Below are 20,837 nucleotides of genomic sequence, written 5' to 3'. Positions count from 1 at the left end.
TCATTATGAAAAAACTTTATTTTGACAATATTTCCTCACTTACACTACAATCAAAACACTTCAATTTCTGCGCAGCTTGGTTTGTGGAATCCTACAAAAAATCGAATTTATAAAAAAAAAACAATTATTATATTGAAAAATAACTTACCATTGTTGCGTTAATGGTGTTCCATTGCTACCAAAAGATGAAAAACAAAAATTAAATCATTATTCATAATCATAATCACTTACCGAGAAGACAAAGCTAAATCCAATAAAGTTTCAATTCGCAATTCGTTTTCCCGAAAAAGATTTTAAAAACTTCTAATTTTTTAATAAAGAGACACAAAAAAATTCACAACACCTAACGAAATCAGCTGGCTGACAACTCCCTTTTCTAATAAGAATTTTCATTGAGACAAATGAAACGGATAGTAATCCTCCACTTAGATTTTACGAGAAATTCATGCTTCAGTTTTGTAGAAGTTAAGTAGTTCTTACCAGGGCTTCCTTTATAGACTGTACTAAAAACACACGTAGAATCGTAGAATCACCTCCCAAGCTTCAAAACTAAGATTTTTCCAACTTTAAAAAAATCTAAGCGTTTTGCAGTGAAAAGGAATATTTTCTCTAAGTACCGTATTAACTTCGAAAACCGCGTAAAAAACCTTGCTAATTCCCGAAACCGTGTAAAAAACTGCGTAAGAAAACCACGTAAATAAGCTAAATCTCTATGTTTTTATAAAGGGGGCTATATGGGCTGCCAAAAGATAGTTTACATTTTTTTAAATAAAATTCGACTAAAGTCTTATTCTTGTTGGTATTTTAGTTACTACACGAATGATTAAATAGTAAAATAAAATTCCATAATTCTAACTCTAATTTGTTCTCTGGTTATATATAATTTGATAATATCAAGATTTTTGTTTTAAGTGCACCCATTCGGTACAATGATTTGTTCCTCGAGCACTTCAGGAAACTCGTTAAGAGCAATATAGAAAAGAAAGGGACTCCCCTGTGATACACCATTGATCGAAGCAGTCCATCGATCAAAATTTTTGGAGACGATCGTGGTGTGAGATCCCAAAATAGCTGAAAATTAATTTAGCGAGTTACGGACGCTTTTTTGAGTAAAAAGTATATCTTTTGTTCATTTTATTTATTATAAATATTATGATACTTTGTTTGATGTAGATCAACAAAGATTTTCGAACGATTTTACACACTTCAGTATTCCCTTCATTATCGAATTTTTAAAACCGACCTTATAGATACTCTTGTAGATTGTCCCAAAAAACTAACCTGTGCAAAAATATAGCTCAATCGGACTTGATTTACGGGTGTCCAAAGTGTTCAAAATTTCGGTATTTTGACTCTCAATCACCTAAGGGGAGACCAAAAGAAACCGGAAAAATCGAAATGTTAATTATGAATTAAAATGACTTAGGTTTTCGAAATCCTACATGACCCATTTGGCACGTCTTACCCGAGTTTCCCCTATCGGCTATTTTATTTATTCTTAAGGAACCCTTACATAGGGAAACATCTGCACAAATCGGTTGCAAAAGATCGATCCAGATCGAAATGTTTTCGGTGCATAGTGTATGGCATTGCAGAAAGAAGAGCGTTTATATTAACCTCCTCATACTCAATGATAGTATTCAGCAGTGAGTGTTGAACCGTTCTATGTATCGGCATTTTATGTGAGCGCTTCATGAATCGATGAAAATGAAAAGGAAATGTACGGGTTTCTCGAACCCACACATTTTTTTAAATTAAAAATGAGTTCAAGATTTCATTAAGGACAAATAACGCTTGAAAACAGGGTATGGATTTAAGTATTCGAAGCTTTATTAAGTTACTACTACTAAAGGCTTTACACATATGTTCCGTTCAATTTGGCTAACAATTTAGTTGAAATTTGACTTTTTCAAATAAATTTTTTTTAAAGATTATTTCCGACAAAATAAATTGCGACAAAAAGTAAGTCTGGAATTCTTAACATACTAGGGCTCGTCGAGCTAAAACTGTAAGGCGATTACATATCCAGCTAATTGAGACATGGGTATTTTTGAAACGTCTACCACACTTCAAACACTCGCCCATGGAGAGGACACAACGCCCATGCTTTCTGTTAAACCACCAGCACTGCCAAATGTGGTGCTGCTCCAGTTCAAAGAAGTAGGTACGCCCAGAATGTTTTGAATGTTTACAGTAGACAACACGTGAAAACCCAAGCCAAACATCTCCCCTTTTTTGCTAATTAATTGCATTCAGTGTAGTTCTAATTTCCTAATTAATCAAAAGCAGTGGAGCGACACGTTTCAGTCACCTAACTATTCCGGCAAGCAGGCCTCCATTCACAGGTTTTCATCGCCAAATCCCGCGCACCACGCGGCCAAGATCCCTTTGAACTTTACTCACAGAAAATAGTCGGATGGGACGGTTCGTGAAGAGAGTTGCAAATAGTGCATCGCTGTTTAGTGCAAAATGTCACCGTAATTTTCCTACATTTATTCCATCACTAGTTTCGGTCAAAGGCAACAACAAGCGGCAAACGTCGGATCGCGTTGAAAGGATCATAAACTTGTTGTAGGATCTGTCTCTGATGAGTTCATGGGATGGCCACCTAACTCAAAGATACAACCGAGAGCAAAAATAAAAATAAAAATCTAACCGACCAACCGCAAATCAACATGTTGTATTCTCGGTCCAATGGTTGATGGCGGATGAATAAAAGTGGCAAGTGACACGCCCTTCTACCAAAACACTCAGAAAGCTGTTAGAAGTCAGTTTAGTGCACAAGTTAATGCAATTAACACTTACTCATTAGTTCAGCCATGCGCGCGGCTTTGCAAAACGTAATTGGACCTTACAGCTTTCCCGCCAAAAGCAGGGCAGTTTCGGTCCCGTGGAGTTCGCCGACTGGCAATGCATGGCTTGATTCAATGTACAGGACAATTTTCTTTGATGTCATTGCTGGCTCGGGACAGAACAGTTGGTAGGTAGTTGCACTTTTGTCGGAATATCAAGATGGATAAATATGTTAGTACAAAACTTCTGTGATCCAGGTTCTTTGGCCCGTCCAAGAACTAAACTCTGTTTTTTTGGTTTGTTTAAATTTTACGTTTTACTTGATAAGCTAACACTACATATTTACCAATGATTTCGACAGTAGCGTTCACAAAAAAATGATATGGGGTGCAGCAGCGAAAATCCTTCCAACTTTGACATTCGCATTCGCATGAACTGTCGCCTAAAACTTCGGTTGGCGCTACTCAGCAACTCTCCGTTTTATGAAACTACAGTTTTATGAAATTGCACCTTATCTTTGAGATGATGTTATACTTTCTGACCTATAGTTTCATAAGAAGCTGAAGTCTTTCAATTCGTTGCCTCAGATTACGAAATATCTTAAACCGAAAAACCAGCCTCCACAGAATGTTGAAGGTGCTTTTACTGAACCCTGCCAAATGTGCGGGGAAAAGGGGTAGGAATTTTAGTCACCTAAGTGATTCCCGTTTACTTAACAAGTAGATGCAGAGATTTCTACGATCCACCCATAGACGTGTGGAGGTTTGTAACAGGTAATTTTGGGAAGGTAAACTTTCGACGTAGATGTCTTATGCTTCTGATCTTTCGTACTGAAACTTCTAGCTCTACCAATGAACAATGCAAAATAATTTTAAAAAAATTGAGATAAAATTGATTTTTTTTCAAATGAGTTAATATTTCAATTTAATAAAACTTTTTAAACAAAACTAAAGTGTATCTTAAACAATCTTTGAAACAAAACAAAAATTGAGCCTGCTAGAAAATTCGAGAATATATGTTAAAGTTTATCATTAAATATTCCTTAATATTTTCCCTTATATAAGTACCTACTTAGAAAATTTCAAAGGAAGCATTTAAATAAATTGATTGAATTTTCAAAACTCGACAGATAATATTATTAAAAATGTACTTTAACAATTTTCTTTTTGAAGTAAATTTAGTTTTTTTCATAAAACTTGACTAACTGTGTGAAAATTCATAGCACAATATTTTAACTAGCCTCAACATTTATAAATTATTTCATTAATCATTATTTCAAAAGAATATAAAATGGACGTACTACAATCAATCCACTCAATACAATCGTTTTTTCCTGCAACACTTCCGGTCGAGGACTGTGATAAATTTTTAAAACTCTTTATCGAAAAATAATGAATGAACAATGTCAACGAAAACTTAGCAAAAAAGAAAGTATGCTTTGAATAATTTGTTGCTGATTTATTCAACGCATTGAATAAATTTAGCTTGATATTAGTGTTATAAGATGATTTAAAAGAAAAGTTTAGTTCAGTTGACTTTTGAATTTCTTTTTCTTTTTAAGGAAGACATAATTGAACTTCTTAAATATTTTTCATAATCATGAAAATAACTGGAACGAGCTCACCAAATGTTCTCGATAACGCCCCAAACTTTTAAGGGTGACTTCCGGTCATTTTAAAGAAGCTTTAATTCCATCGCCATCCGCCCACGTCCTGGTTAGCTGGCTCCTATACATCGGCACTTCCATATTGTCTGGTAAAAACGTACGAATCCATCTTTTCCTGTTTTAATCGCAGGTTCAATAATCAATAAACAACTTTTTTTCGAACATTTTCAAATTTTCGACCCATTTTGCAGCAGTTTGATAAAAACATGTCACTTCACAACAACTGGTTGCTTCGATCGGGGATGAATAACACGGTAGTGTTAAAATACCAGAAGAACAAAAAACAAAAACTAACGGGTTGCTTCGATCCATCAAATCCTTCCAACTTTGACATGTTGCCATTTTTAACTTAGATAAAACATTTTCATGAAATTTTCACACAAACTAGTTCAACTTATCAACTTATCAATTTTAAAAATCAAATTTCTCTTTTTACGAAAAAAATGTATCCCTCTTTTAAGTTCGTTTAAGTATAACGCTCAAAATTTGCTGGATGATAGTAGATAAATTGAACTAGTTTGTCTGAAAATGTCATGTAAAAGTACTGAGCTGGAGATAGCAACGAATCAAAGTTGGAAGGATATTCGCTGCTTAATCAGATTTCACTCTTTTATGAATGCTGTGTATAGGTACGTAATTTTATATTTTTAGATAGGTAGTGTCGTATTCTGTCCAAAATTGTTGTTGAAAGCTTACAAGTATCACTTAAGTAATGTTACATTTGAAAAAATCAGCATCTGTCCTCATAACGAGCCTACCGCAACAGTTTCTCTCCGGTGTCACTATCTTGAAACCGGTACTTAGCACTTATAGTGGCATTAAGTTACACTTTTACACATTGGCGTGGTTGTTATTGCTTCAGATAGTTCTTCTAGCCACTTTAGGTGCTGCACAACCCCTCGACGGATTCCGAAGAGGGGGAAAAATCAAAGAGGAACACACTCGAGGGTGTCAGTTGCATCTCAAAATATTTATCCGTTGCTCTTCTGCTCTTCACCTCTTCATACCCACGAGTCGTACATTCCGTGACATAGAAACCGAAAACGAACCGAGACAAAAAAAAATACACGAAAACTCGGAAAAAGGTCGTAAAATTTGGAGAATGAAACAAGAAAACGAAAAGAACAGTCGTCATCGAAAAGGGGAAAAACTTTGTGAAAAACACACGCACCAAGCTCAAAGTGTCGACTATAATACGGACCACTTAACGTAAGATTTAGGATGGCATTTAAGATCGCATATTACAAAATCATGTATCCGTTAGACAGCCGGCTATTTGTATTGGCTTCGGGTTTTTTTTCTCCTTGCCTTCAATTTTTCCCCCAACACACTGTCTGACTGGGACTATAAATTGAATGACTACCGATCGCCTTGAAAACACTTGAAATTTGAGGTGACAACAAGCTACTGACGCCGGTTGACGCTTTCTGGTACATGTATGGATTTTTTGACAGCCTCATGTCAAAAATGATAACCACTCAGAAGCAGGGTAGCACTTCTTGAAAAAAAATTCCTCCGGAATTCATAAAGTTTACCGGAACGCCAACGGGAGAATCCTACCCTAAATTGAGAGAAAGAAACCCAGAATAAATCCCGGCAGGAAATATAAAGACAATAATTTACCAAGCAAACTTACGATTATGGCCATGGAGTGTCGTCATCGTGTTCTCATTTTTGAATTATAAAAATAAGTATCCCCTAAATCTGTCACATGACGCCCTCTAAAAACAAAGATGGCTGCCCGAAGCACGCGTTTCTTCTTATGACAGCTCAGCTCACGCCGCTTAGCAGCGTCAGAATCGTCGTTGAAGGAACTTTTGTTTGTTTTTGAAATATTTTGCCGGATTTGCTTGCCGTGGCACTGTCACACGCGTTTATGCTATTTTATGGCGATTGAATTAATTTATTATGCTTGAAGCCATCCTCGATTCGTGCCGCAATCTTAAAAACACCCAGCGGAATGCGAGTGTCTGTAGGTAAAACCGGGCGGCACTGTCCGCTGGATTATGGAACAGAATCAACACTGCGCCGCACCGCACGTTATGGTTCGTGGATTATCGTGCGCCCGAAATACGGCACGTATCCAATATGGCGGCCTCTGGGGTGGACATTTTAACGGGCGTCAAATTGAGACGTTTGCTTAAAAATAACGCACTCAAACGGATTAGGTGTGCCGTTTTACAAGATAAAGTGACCGTTTTATCTGATCCCGACCTGTAATAATTATTTCCGCTAGAAAGGAAAACCTTATAATCTTTGATCTTCGGAAATGGACATGCGTACAATAATCCGTAGGCTTTGATCAAAATATTGAAAATCACGAATTGTTGTGATGGCTAAACTTTATTTTTATTCGAATGGCTGCATGATTTATTTCGGTGTTAACCGGTACAACTTTTCGTGTTATCTTATCGCCACTGGCGATCAAATGTGGATCTTTTTAAAGATACACTGACCGTACACCTTTAAAGGATTTGATGACTAGCATACTAGAAATGGTAAAGCCAGGGAATTGTAAAAATTCGAAGACCAAAGAATCAATCTCATGATCGTTGGATAAGAAAACTTCAACTCTATCAACATCACCACGAAGGTATGTGTCGTGATTTGAGCCTTCTTTTGCTGCAACGGATTGCCTGAAATCAGCGTTTGTGCTGATCCGCTTTCCATTACGCTCAAGTTCAGTGCGCATTATTTATTTCGGGGAACCTTCTTCGGGGAAACCTACTTCAGGGAAACCTTCTTGGGAAACATTCTTTGGGGAAACCTTCGGATTCCTAAATTCGGAGCTTGTATGAGTAACATCAGTACTCACTTTTGAAGAAAGTTTCCCCGAAGAAGCCCGAAAAAGGTTTCCCCGAAAATTGTCTTCCCGAAGAAATTTTCCCAAAGAAGATTTCCCCGAAGAAGGTTTCTTCGAAAAAGGCTTTAGCCGAAGATTTTCTCCGAAGGAGGTTCCCCGAATTAAATAATGAGCGCTAAACTCGAGCGCAATGGAAAGCGGATAAGCACCAACGCTAATTTCAGGCAATCCGTTGCAGCAAAAGAAGGCTCAAATCACGATGATGGCGCAGCCGGTAGCAGCTCTAAGAAAACAAAAAGCCACCATAGGAGAAAGCCAAAACTTCAATAAAAAGTTTATTTGGTGAAACTCCCAAGAAAAGGTGAGTTGTTTTTCCTCAGGAATTATTAAAGTTGAGTCTTAAACATCGATTGTAAAGGCCAAGTTCAGAAAAAAAAATACTTCGATTGAAATGGATATTCTCTGGTAGAACAGACATCAGACTATAAAAGCAGAAACAAAACATTGCTTCGATAGAAAAGGCGAAGTACAAAAAAAGTTGAAACGCCTTGACCGATGAATTATTTGGTGGCATAATACTTAATTCATTATTTCTTCAAATTACAGGAAGTCTAATCCTAACACTGGGCGGATTGGAAAAATTGGAAAAAACTCGAGAAAGAAAATGAGGAGTTACGTCGGGCCTTGGCTAGTTTCCCCGAAGGAAAAGCAACAACAGGGTAGGAGGAATGCAGTGCAATGAAAAGCCAGATGACTCATTTTAACATCTCTGAATGCGTACCTCTCTCTGGTGAAACGGAGATAAATATGCGGGCATATGATCACTGGAGAAACGTGATCAACTCGACATTTATCCTGACTCAAACAAGCGATGAAAACATAAAAATGGATGTTTTCAGCATAAAGGAGCAGGTTCCCAATTGTTGAACCTGTTAAACAGCACGTCAGCGCAGCAAGGCATGCCTGATGAGAAGGTCAAACCATTTTCCAACGCTTCAGCACGATTAGATAATAATTTTAACTCGACTGCATATTCTTTGTCGCAGAATATGAAACTTCCTAATATGGTAACAGAGTAGAGTTAGCATCCAAACTCTGCAATTTAATGTGCCAAATGAAGAGTTTGAAGCCATTTCAGGGCTCAAAAGTCAGCAGGATTAAGACACTGGCGTATCGAATGCTCATTGAAGGTGGAACACTAGGTCAATTTATTGACCAAGTTGAACTGGAAAATGAGGAAGAGTACCAAAGATTGCACAACAGACTGCCCCAAATGACCCGACTTTTGAAAAAGCTATACGCTGCAGGCTAAAATTGATCCTGGGCCTAGTACAAGATCTCATGCCAAATTTAGGCCAGATCGGACCACGGGAAGGGGTCGCTCAACGAACCTTAAGTTTGTATGGGATTTTGAGACATTTTGTTCGGGAGGAACATGAAAAACCAGTTTTTCGTCAATAACTTTTGTCTCCTTCGACCGATTTCTTTCAAAAACGGGTTTTCTCAAAGCCTAAATTATGACAAATATTTCATCCGAAAGTTGCATATCAATTAAACCTAAGATAAAAAAGTTATTAAGCTTCAAAAATTGGTTAACTTTTTTAAGGGTGATATTCATCACTGTTTCAATGAGGAGACTAAATGTCCGACCAGAACACTCAATGTGAAATGCATGCCGTTTCGTCAAATAATGACCGATTTTAACCATTGTTGTTGTGCTCGATTGCAATTTTTAATGTTTTTATAATATTTGAGTTTGGATGATATTCACTTGATAGTTCGGAAAGAAGTAAGGGCGGAAAAATGCTTGACAATTAAAAAATATATTGCATAACCACAGGGGCTTAGGAACATGACTGGACGATTTGTGATGCCAAAAAAAACCTGTATTTCATCAATAACTTTGGTTCCCGTTGTCCAATTTCTTTCAAAAACAGTTTTTCTTAAAGGATGGTGTTTATCACTGTTAATGAGTAGGGCGGTCGAACATATTGACACCTCATTAACAGTAATGAATACCATCGTAAAAAAGTTTGAAAAATTTTTGAAGCCTAATAACTTTTCTTATCTTAACTCTTATCGAAATGCAGTCTTCGTCATTTGTCATAATTTAGACTTTAAGAAAAACCGTTTGAAACTTTCTAATTGAAAGAAATTGGCCGACGGCAACCAAAGTTACCTTTTCGATTGCGGGAAAACTTACTACTCGCTGATTTCTTGAAAACTTGAAAAACTTTTCTGCTGACCACGTTTTGCGCTGGGCCTATAACCACTTGAGAGTTAAAGGAAAAACATGTGTTCTGGCCGACGTCTGAAGAACAAGTGAAAATTTGTTTTCTCTTTATAATATCCATGGCTACTTAGGGTAACCAAGGATATCCAATTATCCTAGACTACTTAGTTTCAACAGTCAGGCATCGAGTCACCAGGAGAAGAGGTTGGTGAGTCCTTAAGAGGAGGAGGGGCATGCGAGCCATTACGAGGAGAGGTCAGATTTCGAGACGTCAAAGGAGAGATTAGATTTCGAGTTGACAAGAGGAAAGGTGTGTGCGTAAACCTCGAGTCATTACGAGGAGAGGTCGGTTCTCGATTCGTTACAGGAGAGATCAGGCCTTGAGTTGCGAAGAATAGAGATGCCATGGAGCACACCATTAGAGAATAGCTTAACCATAGTTCGCGGAGGAACCTGAGAGAAGGCCCTGGTTAAGTCAAAAAGTAAGGAATTATTCGGCTTATTCAATTTGTAAATAAATTTTATTACATGGGAAGAATGCATTAGGAGTTAAAAACCGAAAAAAGTGGTACGGTTCGTTGCATCTTGGGATCAACGTTTTCGGTAGCACTTGCTTAGGCCGGCAGTAATCGACCACCACCACTACCACCAAAAAATATTCTGTCGGTACCTGCTTCTAGGAAGCCTGATCGAGGTTGACCGGAACATAAAGAAAGATTCAGCATATCCAATAGCAGCATGATAAAGCCCGTCTGTATGTTGAAAAGTGTTCAAAACATACTTGGAGACGTTATAATGTAGCACTTAGATGTTATTCTTGAGTCAAGAAAAGAACATTATTAATCCTAAATGGATAGTTACTTTGCCCTTTATAAAATTGGAATTTATGTTACTAGAATGAAAGAAGCTCTGAAAGCATCTCTGTTTTCCTGTATCGATAGAGGAATTTTCATGCAGTTCTTTTACCCAGCGTTGCTATTAGTTCACCATGGAAGCTCAAAATTAATTCCTCATTTCCGAAAGTGTTTGCATAATTACATTTACGATCGTAAAAATCAGTTTAACCATCACGGAATCGTAAATGTCTGACTGGGCCATAGAATCCTCTGCTCGAATCTTGGTCCTGCAACCATAGCACGGCCAAGAGTATACATACACCTTAGCTAGCAGTTAGGCAGTTAAATCAAAACAAAAACATCCCAACGCGAGCAGGAAAAATATTGTTCTAATTATATGAGCGGAGGTTTTCCGAGATCGAGAAAGCAAGCAAGCAAAAAAAACGGAAAGCCGTTAAGCGCTCATACGCGATTTATGGCGGAAATTTTGTTGTGACAGTTTCATTCGAAATAGCTCATTAAACGGTACGCGCTGTTAATTTTTCCTCAAAATAAAAAGGTAGTTATTTTGTTTCTAATATTTTTTTTTTTTCAAGAATATCGGGAATACATTCGTAATTATTTTTGTACTTGGAAAACGAGTACGTAGACCATTGTTGTTCAAATATCAACTTGAATTACATTTTTTAGATTGGTGTCTTCATGTCTGGTGACAACAGGAATTGAATAAATCAAATGGAGAAACAAGGCATTATCGATCTTAATTTCGGAGATGATGAAGAGTTTTCAAGCCATCTACAAATAACAGAAGATTTTGACGAGAAAACAAGCTGCTGTTCGTTTTCCACGAACGACTCAATGGAATCAATGAAAACAAGCCGAAAATTGTCAAGCGTCCAAAAACGGTTTGGTCCTCTTCCCCGGTTCGGTTCAGTTGTGGAATAATTTTGGAAGCATTAAAACAGATCCGCAGCGTTTCGCACTGTTGGCTCTATTCAAATTTGTTCAACATTTGCAGATACAAATTTTATTTCCGAAAAATTGCCCTTTAATTGCATGTCTCAATAAAATTCATGACATACTGGATCCCGTTAAAAGTGGTGAACACGGGCTACAACGAAAAAAAAGAAAAAACGAATTTTCACATCTGGTTGCAGCCTCTGAGATGCAGCGACATTGGCAGAGATATCGTCGTTTGGCTACCTACCGAAAAAAAAAGATTTAATGCGGCTCACCTAATTGTGCATATGTTGTGCGGAGTGCTTCTCGGAAGAGCAAAACCGAAACTTTCCCGGCCGGAGGATATAAGCTATAGCTCGGTGTTTCGAAATACAAATTTTATGTTACCGCCACTCTTATTGCTACGAGCGGGCGTCGGATGTCTCTAGGGGTCGTTCGATCCCCGTCGGGATTTTCCCCCTGGGATAGATGGGAAATCATACCGCGTTATAGCTGCAATTTGTATTCCCAGGAAAAGCCAAATCTCACTCGAGTTGCTGTAATACATAACTGTCACAATATGTACCAACAGACGTAATTCAGTTTTCCGAGCTGAAATTCCTCCGGTGGGGCACTATTCACGTATGCCGAGGAGAGGTCGGCCTTCCTTCCTTATTGCAAGCGAGAGACCAGTTGTTTTAATTAAAAAGCAATTAAGCAACTACGTTTAGGAGTTTTCGCATAGCTTAATTCAAAGAAGGAAGCGAAGCCGGAATGCACGTATGTAGATTGAGTAAAATTTAGGGAAGTATCCCAAAAATAGTTTAAATTGGCTGAAGTCTCAATGCGCTGTATAATTTAATATTAGCGGAAGTCTCAATCTTTCAGATTTTCAATCCGCAAAAGTCGCAATCCATTTCACATTTTCTTATAGCCTCTTTTGCGATCCGTTATTTTTACCCCTTTTTGAATATTCTTTATCAGCAGTCTCAATGCAGTATAGGCTATTCTGTTTCGGCAGAAGTCTCGATCAGTTATGTCGATCAAGGAAGTCTGATTTCGCTCGTTTTTTTTGTCAGCAGAAGTTTTAATCCGTTTGGTCATTTTATGTCAATTTTCAGATCAGATATCTGGCACTGCTTATAAATTGTTCAATGAGCAGAAGTCTCCATTTTGTTGTGAATTTGTTGCCAGCACGAATCTTAATACGTTTTGTCATTTATGTATCAGCAAAACAAAATCTTGGCACGACTTGCCTAAACTCTAGTTGAAAATATTTTTAATTCTACCAGAATGAACATGCTATGTGCATTATCCTACTCTATTTTCCATGAAATATTTTCTAAAGTTTCAGTTTAAATGAATAGATTTTTTTTCCCAACTGAACAGTGTAACACTTCCAAAAATAACATTTGACGCGTTTCCCACCGCTCGTTCCATCCAACTTTCCAACGGTTCCGAGGTGGGTGGCATTTTTACAAAATTCGATAGTCCCTTCAGCGGGTACGTATGTTCACAGGAAAATTCTAAAAAAAATAGACACAAACAAAAAACCGTGAAAAACTTTCCCCGAAAGTTACGACTCAATTTCATTTTTATTGCCGGCATGTCATCTTTTTAATTGACGACTATGGATGCGTGTCGTAAAATGTTAGTGGTTTTTGCGATCGAGGTGCTTCTCCGCTTCCATTTGACTAGTTTGTGACTTTGCGACATATTTGTTAAATTTAAAAAGAGACAAAAAAAGGTATTTCAACCGACCTGCCGGAACGTATACAATCTTAAACAGAATGCGTCAGCTATAGTGTATAGTAGTTAGCTAAGGTTTAAAATTCTAATTTAGATTTCTTTCTCTCCATTTCTTCCCCTCCCCACGACCAGAATTGTTGTTCCAACAGCTACCTCCGGGAGCGACTGCATCAGCTCAGCAAGGACAGCGACCGGTACTCGCCAATCACAGGTAAGATTCTCGTGGGTACTCGCACTTTCGTTAAATCACGTTGAGCATTTCGTTCGAGTGATCCTAAATCACTTTCATATTCCGGCAAGGCATTTGCGCGAACGAGCAAAACAGATCGCTTGACTGGGATTCCCCAGGAACGATTCGGCGCTAAATTAGGAAAAACGTCCATTTCCCTCGTACCGTTACGTTACCAATGTGCGACTAGAAGTGTTCTTGTTGAAATACCAAATATTTTTAGTTCAACAAAAGTTTCAAGAGGGTATCAAATTATCCTGCATTTTTTTTTCATATTTTGGGTACTGTTAGAAAACGCCTGAATGTATACTATCTAAACGATACCAGTAATAGATGGGAAAAAAGATTTGTTATATGTTCATCATAACGAAATAAGTGGAATCACAATAAGTTTTTAAAATTTTGTAAATCATCAAGGAAAACGTTCATAGGCTCTTAATGGATCGTTAATATCTTTAGAAGGATTATCCTAAAAAAAATACTTTTAATAGAAGAAACTTCTCTCGATCAAGTTGTCGTTAATAAAAGGAGCAGAGACGGTAAAATTACCGGTGACATTAGTACCTGCAGAAAATTCGTTGCCAGGATGAAACCCGGTAGTGATCCGGTAGGCATAATCCATCTAGCGTATTGAACGACGCGAGACAGTCATCGGTTAATGATGTGTCAACAGCGTCTGATGCCGTGACACTGGCTAGACGGAGTCAGTTTCTGGCGCACAATTATCAACTCTGGTGACTTTCCAGACGCCAAGGTGCCCACGAACTGTAATTTGAATTGAATAATTTAACACCAGGGTGGCCCTTAGCTATATGGAGGTTTTTAAAAACCGAAATATCACTGCTCTCACCTCCGTAAGGTTGATCCACTTATCAAGATAACACACTGTGCCAAATTTAATTTTGATTGGACTGTTCTAAGGTGATCCTCGAACGCCTTGAAGTTAACCCTTCGTTTCATAAAGTAACATTGGCAACAGGTTTTGTATAAAAATAGTAACAAGTCGTTTTTTTTTTAAATCCCTTTATGTACAGTGGGTCAAAAACGGACCAAAAAAATTAACCCAAAATCGACGTTATTTTTTAAATTCTAAAGTCTATTTTTGACGAAATTTTTTTTTTTGAGATAACACCAAAAGAGTGTACTGGCGTTCTTTAATCATCTACCGGGTTTTTGCTGGAGGTCTTCAGATCTTTCCCAAAATTGAAAATTTGATTCATTTTTACGACTTAAAAACAAATGTATTTTTTTCAGATTTCTAACATTTTTATTTTTGGATAAAGAATCGGTTAGATTTTTTGTAAATAAAATAAAGCCACATTTGAAAGCTTTGAAACTCTCAACGGAAATCATAAAATAGCACATCAAAATGCGTTGAAGTTTTATCAGCTTTCCAAACAATGTATTTCAAAATTTTTAAGTAATGACCTTAAACATAAAAAATTGTAAATAAGCATTAAATGGTGTCTAAAAGCACAGAAAACAGAGGTCGGGCTGGAGCTCAAATCTTGTGTAAAAATGTCAACCGTTATTTTAAAGAAAAAAATAACTCAGCATATAGCCACTAGATGTCGTTAAAAACAAACTTAACGAAAATTTGTTTATTTTCGTTAAACATGCACGCTAAGGTAAAAATCACTTTCAAGCATTAATGTACAACCTATCTGAATATTTTTAACTGGTTATTTGGTATTTAACATCCATCGCATGAACTTATGAAATAAAATAAAAAATAGAAAAGTTTCATTATGTATACAAACGACTAAGTTTTAGATGGTTTACTTACGAACTTGATCGGCAGTTGAAAAGCTATCGATCCAAAGTTTTAAAGGAATGGCTGTAAAATCTTTATCTTTTGTTTGCATTTTACTGTGCAATCTTTATCCAACTTGATGAACTATAATCATCATCAAGAAAAACACCAATTTTCTTCATATATTGGTATATAGAGGTGTTGATAACACAGGTCTACCAAATTTACTTTTTCCGAGATGCACATAGTTATGACTTATTTGGAGGCGTCTTTGGTTTTTTCTTCTATGTGCTCTCGATTTTTTTTTATGAAAGTTTTAACTTTTGAAGCAAAATAGAAATCGTTGAAAAAAATGTAGACCTAAAAGCCACGCAACGCATCTAGGAAAAATAAAGAAACCTTAACTGATTAGAGAATAACAAATTGATTCAAAATGAGTATTTTTTTCATAAAGGTGTGTTGGTTTACCAGTTACTAATGATTAATTTACTTGAAACTAATGAATTTGAGCATTTCCAAGCGCCAAAATATTAGAATTTAAAACACCAGACACTTAAAAATTTGTTTTAAATCATAGGAAACAAAAATGATGCTTGCTGTGTAAGTTATCAACAGTATTCAAAAACAACAATTGAATGATTGATTGAATGATTGTATGATTAGAACTGATGAAAACACTCATTTGAGTTTCAGGATTCAAACTATTCAAACTCTAGCCAACTATTTTTTTATGTATCGATTCCTACAATAACATGTATGTCAGATGTAAATTAGTCAAGCTGAGGCTCTATAATTCAGTTGACTACATTGAGTCGAATTCGCTGCTAGATTATACGGCAGAAAACGCTCATTGTGCCCAGATTGATAGTGCTCTTTACGCCCCGAGTTGACAAAATCAAGTAAAAACTTAACACGGTGTGTTTCTAGAAGATGTTTAAAAGAAAAAAAAAACAGTAACTCGAATTTTTTCAGTTATTTAAAATTTAGCCTTTTTTTAGTCATTTCCTGGCAAAATTAAAATATTTGGTCGGTTTGTCCCCATACAATTTGGTTATTTGAAGATTTTCGGTCTATATTTATAAATTTTCAATCTGAAAAATTATTCCAGTGCAATGGAATAGCAATGTTTTTCTTTAAAAATTCATTTTTTCATTTTTATTCAAGTTTTTGTCATTCTGAATCATAAAACATTTCAACGCCAAGAAGGATAAGTGGTTTGCATTGGAAAACTTATAATATTAAAATTTTATTTTAAGTTTATTATATGGAATATATTTGTTATAATTGTGGTTATCCGAATGTAACTTAAATTTTTATTCATATGTGTATATTTCTGAAACTAATTCTGGTTTAATGAAATTTAAAGATACATGAATAAAAACGTCTAACATCCTTTGATTGGTTCCCAAAAAAATATAAAAAAAATCTTTTTGTTTTAAACTTGTTCTTTGAATTGATTCCACAATATGTGTATGCTCAGGGCTCAGAAGCATCTGAATACGCATCTTATAAAAAAAAATAAAATTTTTGATGATACCGCTCGATTATGGTATTTTTTCAATTTCTTTTACCTCTGATATAAATTTAAAATAATCTCAGCAAACCAGTTTTCAATAGAATTTAAGAAATATAAAATTTAGTTAGAAGTAAAAGTAATTGCACTGAAATCTGTACATCTTCGGCTAAATAAAAACAATTTCAAATTACTTTTTCTAATATTGAAGGTGAATAAATTTTCTATCGATCATCTGAACTTCATTTTCGCGTAAGAATTTAAATACAGTTGATATTTCTGAATTAATGAATTAAAGATGAAAAACTATTTGTTTTCAGGAGAAGTTTCAATTTCATCGACGGCTTTAGGCCAGATTTTTGTATTTTAAGATTTTTAGTTTTTATGGATTTCTATAGTAAATTCAAACCAATGATTTCTAGAGGTTATTTCCACAATTGGTCCAAAATTGTTGAAATTGTGATTGTTTTACTGTAACATTAATGCTTCATTAATATTCTACTAAATAATATAAAAGAACTGCAGTGTACAATAGAATAACTAAAATAAAAATGGGAAGAACATAAAATGATGAATCTAACGCGTTTCAAGCTAGTTTACTATCGATCATTTTCAATTCACTTTGGCCAACAATACTGTTGATTTTTATAATTAAAGACCGACAAAAAGATAGAAATGCATTTTTTTTAAAATAATTTCAATCAAATCACAAGTTTAGACTTGATTCATCCATTAAAAAAAAACATAAAAACTTTAAAATTCAATTTAAAACAAAGAATTCAAGAAATTATTACAGTAAAATAGTGGGTTGAAAACTGTAGAAGCTAGAATTCTTTACCCTTTAAGTTAATGCTTGCTCTTAGAATAAAATTGGTGAATCATAGTGCACAGGAGGGTTACTAAAATTGGGCTTAAAAATAGAAATAGGACGTTTTATAAAACACTCCAGGTTTATAATGATCATTTTATCAAAAAAAAGTAGCATGCAAAATTTAAACTAAGTAGTCTGAAGTGCGAATGGGATTTTAAGACATTTGACTCAGGAGAAGTAAAAAAACTGAGTTCTCATCAAAAATCAAAAATCCATCGTTTACTTTCGAATATTGATTTTCTTAATTTTTTAAACGCTTAAATTAAGACAAACATTTCTACTCAAGATCGCATCGTGATAAGCGTTATCACAAAAAAGTTATAGCGGTTTCTAGCAATAACTGATTTTCTTAATCATTAAGTTTTTTTTAATAAAATACTACCCTCCAATGTTTTCACAATCAGAAAATCTAAAGATAATGGATTCAAATCGTTCCAGATAATTCTAAACATCTCCGATAATTTTACCCTCTCAGACTGCTGACAGGATTTGCCAGCTGATTTTAGAATTTTAGAATTAGAATATATTTTTAAGCCATTTTCTTCGTTTTAATAACTCTGTAACTAGTTTGAAATAATTTTAAATCTTTTTCTAGGTTTTTAATATAATTGGTTAGCTACCAGTTCAATTACAAAATATTGAAAGTTAGAACTAAGAAAATAAGCACCTCTGAAATTAAAAAAAAAAACACTTAAAAATATGTGTACTTTTTAAAGATTTCAAATGGAAAACTTTCAAAAAAAAAATTGTATGGGGGGTCACCGACCAAATATTTTGATTTTTAATGGAAATGTACCGGAAAAAACTCTATTTTCTGCCCACCTAAAAATTGAGTTACTATATTTTTTTTTTCTTAAAGTCCTTCTACGAAACACACCGTGTTAAATGATGGTGAAAATTGAGAATCAATGTGTACCTAATGTTGCAGAGCGTACAGTGGTTTGCAAGATGATTTTAATGTCATAAAAGCTAATTTCTTGGGGCTCAAAAATTATAATATTTTCATCACTTTAGAACCTAGCTGGTTTTTTTTAAATATTTCTGTACAGATGATGAGGAAATTTCTTTTTTGGTGAAAAATAAATACTATAGGAAGTACGAAACAAATCCTTATGAAAATTTATTTAAGAAAATAATCACTTTTGTAGAAAAGATGGGTGCTTATTATGCCCCGAGTGCTCGTTATGCCCTTATCTCCCCTATAGCCCAATTTATGATGCAACTTTCATTTGAAGACACCAAAGTGGGCGAACAACTACTTTAAGAGTTATGAAAGAAATAATGACAATGCAACTGTGCAATTGTTCGACCATTGTTTCCGATGCAAAAAAAAGATATACTCGGTCAATTTTCGGATAAGCTTTCCATTTCTCTGGCATACTGCTGGAAAATAACCTTGAAACTTGCTCAACTCTGTATTTTGTCCAACAGTTGAAGGTTAACTGATAAGCGACAATCGAGAAAATCACAATAATTATTGCGCGAGCGACTAACAGAGAGAGAATATATTTTCCGATTTTTAATAGGTTTTTAATTCTCAATCTCCTTGCTATGTTCGCACTCCAATAATAATAATACCCTAAACACGTGAGCTGTTGGAAATTGTAGGTTTGATTCTAATTGAAATTTGTAGTTTTTTTAAATACCTGCTGATTTTTTACTGTTTAAAGTTTTTGGCACTGTCTGTATCTCCATTTCAAATAAGTTTACAAATGAATTAACGTTAATGGAAATAAGTTTTAAATTTTGATTTTACCTACACGCTATACGCTTTTCGACTTGTACTTGGACCGGATAAATTTTTCAATAATTGTCCACCAACTGCAACGTTGATATAAGTGGCAAACAACAAAGATGCTAAAACGACTAAAAAAAAAAGACTTGTACTGATTCTTCTTTCGCACAGATTTATAATTTTCAAATGTGACCGATTGCTATGATCAATTCAAAACCTAAACCTATCTAACGGCATGTACCAAGGTATATGCTATGGAAGGTGCATCATTCCGCAGGTTGTGACAATAATGTTTCTCAAAATGAGATGTTTTTGTCTAAACAAAGGCGTTTAACGTCATCTTATATTTTTTGAAAACTCTGACTTGATTTGAAAAATAGATATTCAGTCGTGTACTTGTAGGCAATTTTCGAATGAGTTAACCTCTCAGCTCAGTCACGGCACAGTTTAAAAAAAATATGACTGAATTTATGTTTAGTGAAACGTTCATTATGATTCAAATCATTTGATTTAGATTTAATTTATGCTGCTCAGTTTATATATAGTCCCCCGTATACCTCATCTGATCTTTTATTTTTAATTTTCTTTCTTCTGTCAAATCAGGCCACACATCGTCCTCGTCGAGCGCCAATGGATCCAGCCTAGACTGCCTAAATCTGATCGTGCAAAGTATTAGCAACGTGAGTTCTCCTTCTGCTTCGTCGCCGCTTCCATCCGGGGCCACCAGCTCCGCAGCTGCTACTGCTGTCCCGCCGCCTTCGAGTGGCCACAACCTCCACCATCATCACCACAACCACGGGTTGCTACCGTACGCCTCACCATCTTCGTCATCTTCCTCCTCCTCCTCGTCATCGTCATCGTCAGTAGCATCGGTGTCCCCGCATCCTCCGCCAGCAACGACGTCGAGGACTCTCGCGTTACCTTAATAATCCCGGTGAGGCTTGAAATGCCATAGTTCAGCTGATCCTCTCGTTACCCCCACCCTAAACCACGCATTGGGAGGAAATTGGATACGGATGGTGCCCTCGATCGTCCGTTCCCGCAAGCCAAAAACCGAATCCAAGTGGCCACTAACCCGTGAGGAGAGCTGCTTCTAATTAATTGTAAATATTCGCAACGTTGAGATTAAACAATGCTTTTCGCTGTTTTCGGTCAAAAGAAGCAGCAAGAAATTGCTGAAATCTCATCCAACTCAAACAACCAGTTGGAGTGAATTTCTAATAGCTAGGGCAAACGAAAAATCTACGGGAAGACACCGGCGGAATTTTCATAGATAGATAATATATCTGGTAGCCGTTAGTTTCGTTCGTTCGTTTCCTGAGCATTTCAAGCGTTCCTTTTTGGCGCAGGAACGACGACACGCAAGCATGTAGCATGTAGCAGAACAGTATCGCTTTTTCAAGTCATTAGAATGCCAAAGATTACTTTCCTACTAGTAGAACCGCAATATAGGACTCAAGCAACCTGGCCCAGAAGTCAGGAGACGAACCGAAGAACCATAAGGGAAGTTAGGATTTCGTTGAGCCGGGCCGATCGGGCCGGTTGATACGTGTAAGTTATTTTTATCGTCTTTTATTATATGGGCCGCATATATGAGCATTTTAGCAATAATCGAGATGTATGATGTGAGGTATGCGTATGTTTTTTTTTCTCCCTCAAATGACGCCAGCGGTCTACGTAGTTGTTACAACTGCGAAAAAGTTGCATAAAAGATTAT

The 20,837-nt window shown here is 36.0% G+C and overlaps 1 protein-coding gene across 1 annotated transcript in view; it reads left to right on the top strand.

The window, feature by feature from the left end:
* LOC129739459 (myogenic-determination protein-like) overlaps positions 1–20,837 on the top strand; it is a 43,309-nt gene extending 22,472 nt beyond the window's left edge. The window contains exons 4-5 of the mRNA XM_055730915.1: positions 13,152–13,230; positions 19,724–20,837. Of these exons, the coding sequence (XP_055586890.1) occupies positions 13,152–13,230; positions 19,724–20,046 (402 nt within the window). The 3' untranslated portion in view covers positions 20,047–20,837. The remainder of the gene's footprint in view (positions 1–13,151; positions 13,231–19,723) is intronic.

This window comes from Uranotaenia lowii, chromosome 1, assembly GCF_029784155.1.
Source record: "Uranotaenia lowii strain MFRU-FL chromosome 1, ASM2978415v1, whole genome shotgun sequence".
Lineage (NCBI taxonomy): Eukaryota > Metazoa > Arthropoda > Insecta > Diptera > Culicidae > Uranotaenia > Uranotaenia lowii.
This window is presented reverse-complemented; position numbering and strand designations above follow the sequence as displayed.